Source organism: Cariama cristata, unplaced genomic scaffold, assembly GCF_000690535.1.
Source record: "Cariama cristata isolate BGI_N322 unplaced genomic scaffold, ASM69053v1 scaffold17284, whole genome shotgun sequence".
Classification (NCBI taxonomy): Eukaryota; Metazoa; Chordata; class Aves; order Cariamiformes; family Cariamidae; genus Cariama; species Cariama cristata.
In genome coordinates, this window is record NW_009611515.1 from 83,475 (window position 1) to 87,432 (window position 3,958).

The following is a 3,958-nucleotide window of genomic DNA, read 5'->3' on the forward strand; positions in this document are numbered from 1 at the left end:
TTACTGCTGCTTCTCAAACAAAGAGATGCGCAGATTCCCGAAGGGAGTCTAAAATGATTAAGACCCAAAAAGAATAGCAAGGAGGAGTCCAGATAGTGGAACAGGGCTCTGGGACCCAAATGCCAATGGATGTCCTCAGAAGACAAGACCATTCTACTTTTGCCTTTATATTCAGGTACTTGGAAATCTGCATTACCAGCAAGTGAACATCTGGGGGAATATTTGCATCCATATTGAGCTTGGTACAAGGTAATACACTAAGTGTTCAGTCAAGGATGATTAGTGCAGTTGAAAGCCTGAGGGAACCCCTTGTAAAGGTTAGAGCGTACTTGTGGTGACATTTTCAAATGCAAGCTCAACAGTTACGTGCCCTTCATAACATGCACAACTGTGTCTTCCTGCAAAGCCTGCAACAGAAGGAAAAGCACACAAAACCCAAGTAATTATAGCCTAGAGGCCCGTTATATATTATATTAATTTCCAAATCTGTTTCTGCAGACAGCCCTTCTGCAACACCAGTGCAGGTTTTGTTGGGCACCATTCATTCATGGATACGTTGTAACTGTGACTGCAAAGCCAGAAGTTGCTCCTCAGCCCGTTATCCAGGTAAAATTCCTATTTAAGCCAAGGGAAAGTTTTGCACCAAAAAAAAAAAAAAAAAAAAAAAAAAGGGTTAAATAAAGCAGCTGTCACATCTTTTCTGCTGGAAACCTCACTTCTTGGCCTTTGGCCTGCCTCTGTGATATGAGTGTCACTCCTCATTTGAATTTCTGGAGGACTCACAATGCTTGCAGAGCTGTCATACAGGGCTCACAACCCTACACAGGGCATGCACTAAGTTGACAGTTTAGTTTAGACCTGACTGAAACCACTGATCACACCAGTGACTGGCTGCTCCACTACGTCCCTATATTATTCCTGCTCCAACATAAAAAGTGAGAATATTTTATTGACTGCACTGCAAAAGATACAAGTGATTTTTTTTTTTCTTAATTCAATGAGAGACTTTTGCTAATTCTTATTGACTGCTGTGAAGTCAGCAGTCAGTGACTGAGTAAATGAAGCTACATTCTAAAATGTGATTTTGGTCATTTCTTTTGACAAGCAAATAAGTTTAGTTTCCATCATCGTGTGCTAGAGAATGAAAATAGTTAGCAAAAAAAATAGGTCTGATTTCACCACAGAAAATGAGAAGAGACATTCAAAGAGACTTAGTGGGTGTGTAAAAATAACACAGGGAGAACTGATAAGCTCCTACTCCAGTTTTACTGTTCTTGTGAAATGGAGGGCAAATGAGCTCTAGACTCAAGCATTTGGAATCTGAATACACACACCAGAACTGAAGCCCTTCTGTTCATTACTCCATTACACAAACCAATAACCTCCAAAGGCAAGGTGAAAGCTGGGATCAAGCACTCTTATCTCCAGTGCTCATCTGAGCCTAAGTAAAGACAAAGATGTATTTTATCCTTTATTATTCCACTCTATTTAGATTCCACAGATTAATTCAAAAGAACTTCACTCAGAGACACAAAACAGAAGAAAAACTAAGACAGAAGCATTAGGAGGTCTACTTCAGTTAACATTAGTTCCTTCACATATATTCTGGATTTTCACACCCTTACCTGGAGTAGCACTGGAGACTGTTGGCCACTGCTGATCAGGCCCTCCTGGTCCTCCACGTAGGACTCCTGCCTCCTCCATATGGACGGCACTGAATAAACATATATCACAGTTAGATTAGACAGTTCTCTGCCCTGGGCTTTGTAACATTTCCCTTTCTTGCTACTCTTCAAAGGTCAAAACTGCTGCTGTGCAACTACTACTGCAGTGTTGCACGATGCTAATAAATTCTGCTGGAGCATTGGAGAACTAGCTATTTTGACTTGCATTATTTACTAAAACATAGTTGTGGCATAATTTATAAAACAAACATACCTGCAGGATACTTTGCTTTCATTGACTGGAAGTCACTAACAAGGAAGTTACAGACCACCTTTGCAGTTATGATGTATTAGCATTAAAGCAAATGATAAAAAGTTGGTGGAGTTAGTGCTGAGCTTCTCTCATAATGCTGTTTTAACAGATCCCGCTTTCCTGGGTTACCGCATGCTTCTTATGAGCAATTCAGAAAAAGAAATACATTTTCTCAAATGCAGAAACACACCAAATTTTACAGTGTCACATCGTAAGCACTTGGCCTTGAAAGCATCAATTTTGCTATTAGCCAGCACCTCAAATGGAAGGAAAAGAAAAGATCTGCTACTTTTAATGCAAAACTAGGCATGTATTTGTGTGCAATTCCTTAGAGAGACAGGATTCTGTGACTCTGTCTCTGCTCTCTGCTCAACTGCTTCTCAGCTCCCTTCCACATACCCAGTTGAACTTAAGGGGCAGTTTCAACCAAATGTGACAGACGTCAAGGGTCCTATGGACATCAAATTTCTACAAGTTTTATTAAAAATAAGCATTTTATGAAAATCATCAGCTGGGCAGGTCACACAGGCTCAGAACCTGAGATTTCAGGTAAGAACAGGGGCTGCGATGTCAGACAACAGAGAAACGTACACTTTCCTAGAAAGGCTTCATTAGCTCCCCTGCTTGCAGGATAAATTGCTTTAAATGAGCTCTGACTTTTCATTAATTGTTCAAGTCACTTCAGGTAAGATCTTGAATTCTGTCTAGAAAGGAATGAGGATCCACAGGGTCACACTGGGAATACTCAAGAGCATGTCTGACTCTGAGGACCTGTAGATAAGATACCCAGGTAGGCAGAAGAATTCCTGATTCAGGATCCTGCTCCCCAGACTGTTTATTCATTTTGCAGTAAGCAGTCAGGGATTTAAAAAAACCCCAAAGATCAACAGCAGGAACATTAAAGAAAGAAACCAGTTTGTCCAACAGGCCACAGAATCAAGTTTGCTCTTTCTTGCTTTTCTTCTGGTCCCTGAGGTTTAGGTTCCTTTTTATACAGCAGCCCAAAGTCAGCTGGAGAGGCAACACTGTGACCTCACCCACATGAAGCACAGCCTCAGGGATGGACAGTCGGAATGTGAGTTTTGGACTTCAATCTTACGTCTCATGGATAAAGATAAAAGGTGATGACTACAGTCCCAGCTTTGGGAAGAGGATACCAACCTGCACTTTGTAGTGCCACTAGGAACTACTGGAGCCTTACAATTGCATCTAAACCTGTATGGTAGTCTTATCAATCATGCCAGATCACACCTGAATATAAAACCAGTTTTCTAATCTGCCCAGAAAGGAAGACTGAAAATATTATTTTACTTAGGCTCTACAAAACCAACTTTATTATCATTCTTTTTTTTTCCAGGGGTACTGAGTAGCAAATGACAGAAAAGACTGCTTGCAATATTAGGCAGAGGAATTTCAAAGATGTCTAAAGAGATTCAGACACAGCCTTACTGTTCCTTCTTTGAAAATCTGTCTCATACCTTCAAAACACCCTTTAAACTGTATTAATCATCTTGATTACACCATGTGGTTAATAAACTGACTGCAGGAGCAGCATACTTCTATGGTAATGAGAGACAAGAAGATGGAAAAACGCATCAATGCTGCAGACACTCTACTGAAACATATCAGCATTGATAATTACAGGGAGCTTTAAAGTAAAAAAAAAAAGTGTATAATGACAGTTAAATAATTCAATAATTGAAACAATTATGCCTTGACAGTCAATGTATACAAAGGCAGGAGGTAAACACGAAAAAAGCACAGACCTACAGTAGTACAATAATAGCATAAGATGCAGTCAGACTGAATCTGTAACACTTGGAGACTGGAAGCGACAGCAGCAGAACTCAGGTGCTTTCCATCTCAGCGTACAGATATCCTCAGTCTAGGGCATCAGAAGAGCCAGACAGCTTTGTCCTTTTCACAGAGAACAAAACCAGAATTGCCATTCTTGTGGGGAAACACCATACATACCTTTGCA

The 3,958-nt window shown here is 40.4% G+C and overlaps 1 protein-coding gene across 1 annotated transcript in view; it reads right to left on the reverse strand.

The window, feature by feature from the left end:
- LOC104160212 (protocadherin alpha-C2-like) overlaps nt 1-3,958 on the reverse strand; it is a 51,193-nt gene that overhangs the window by 36,498 nt on the left and 10,737 nt on the right. Inside the window, 1 exon segment of the mRNA XM_009698292.1 lies at nt 1,626-1,724. Within this exon segment, the coding sequence (XP_009696594.1) occupies nt 1,626-1,724 (99 nt within the window).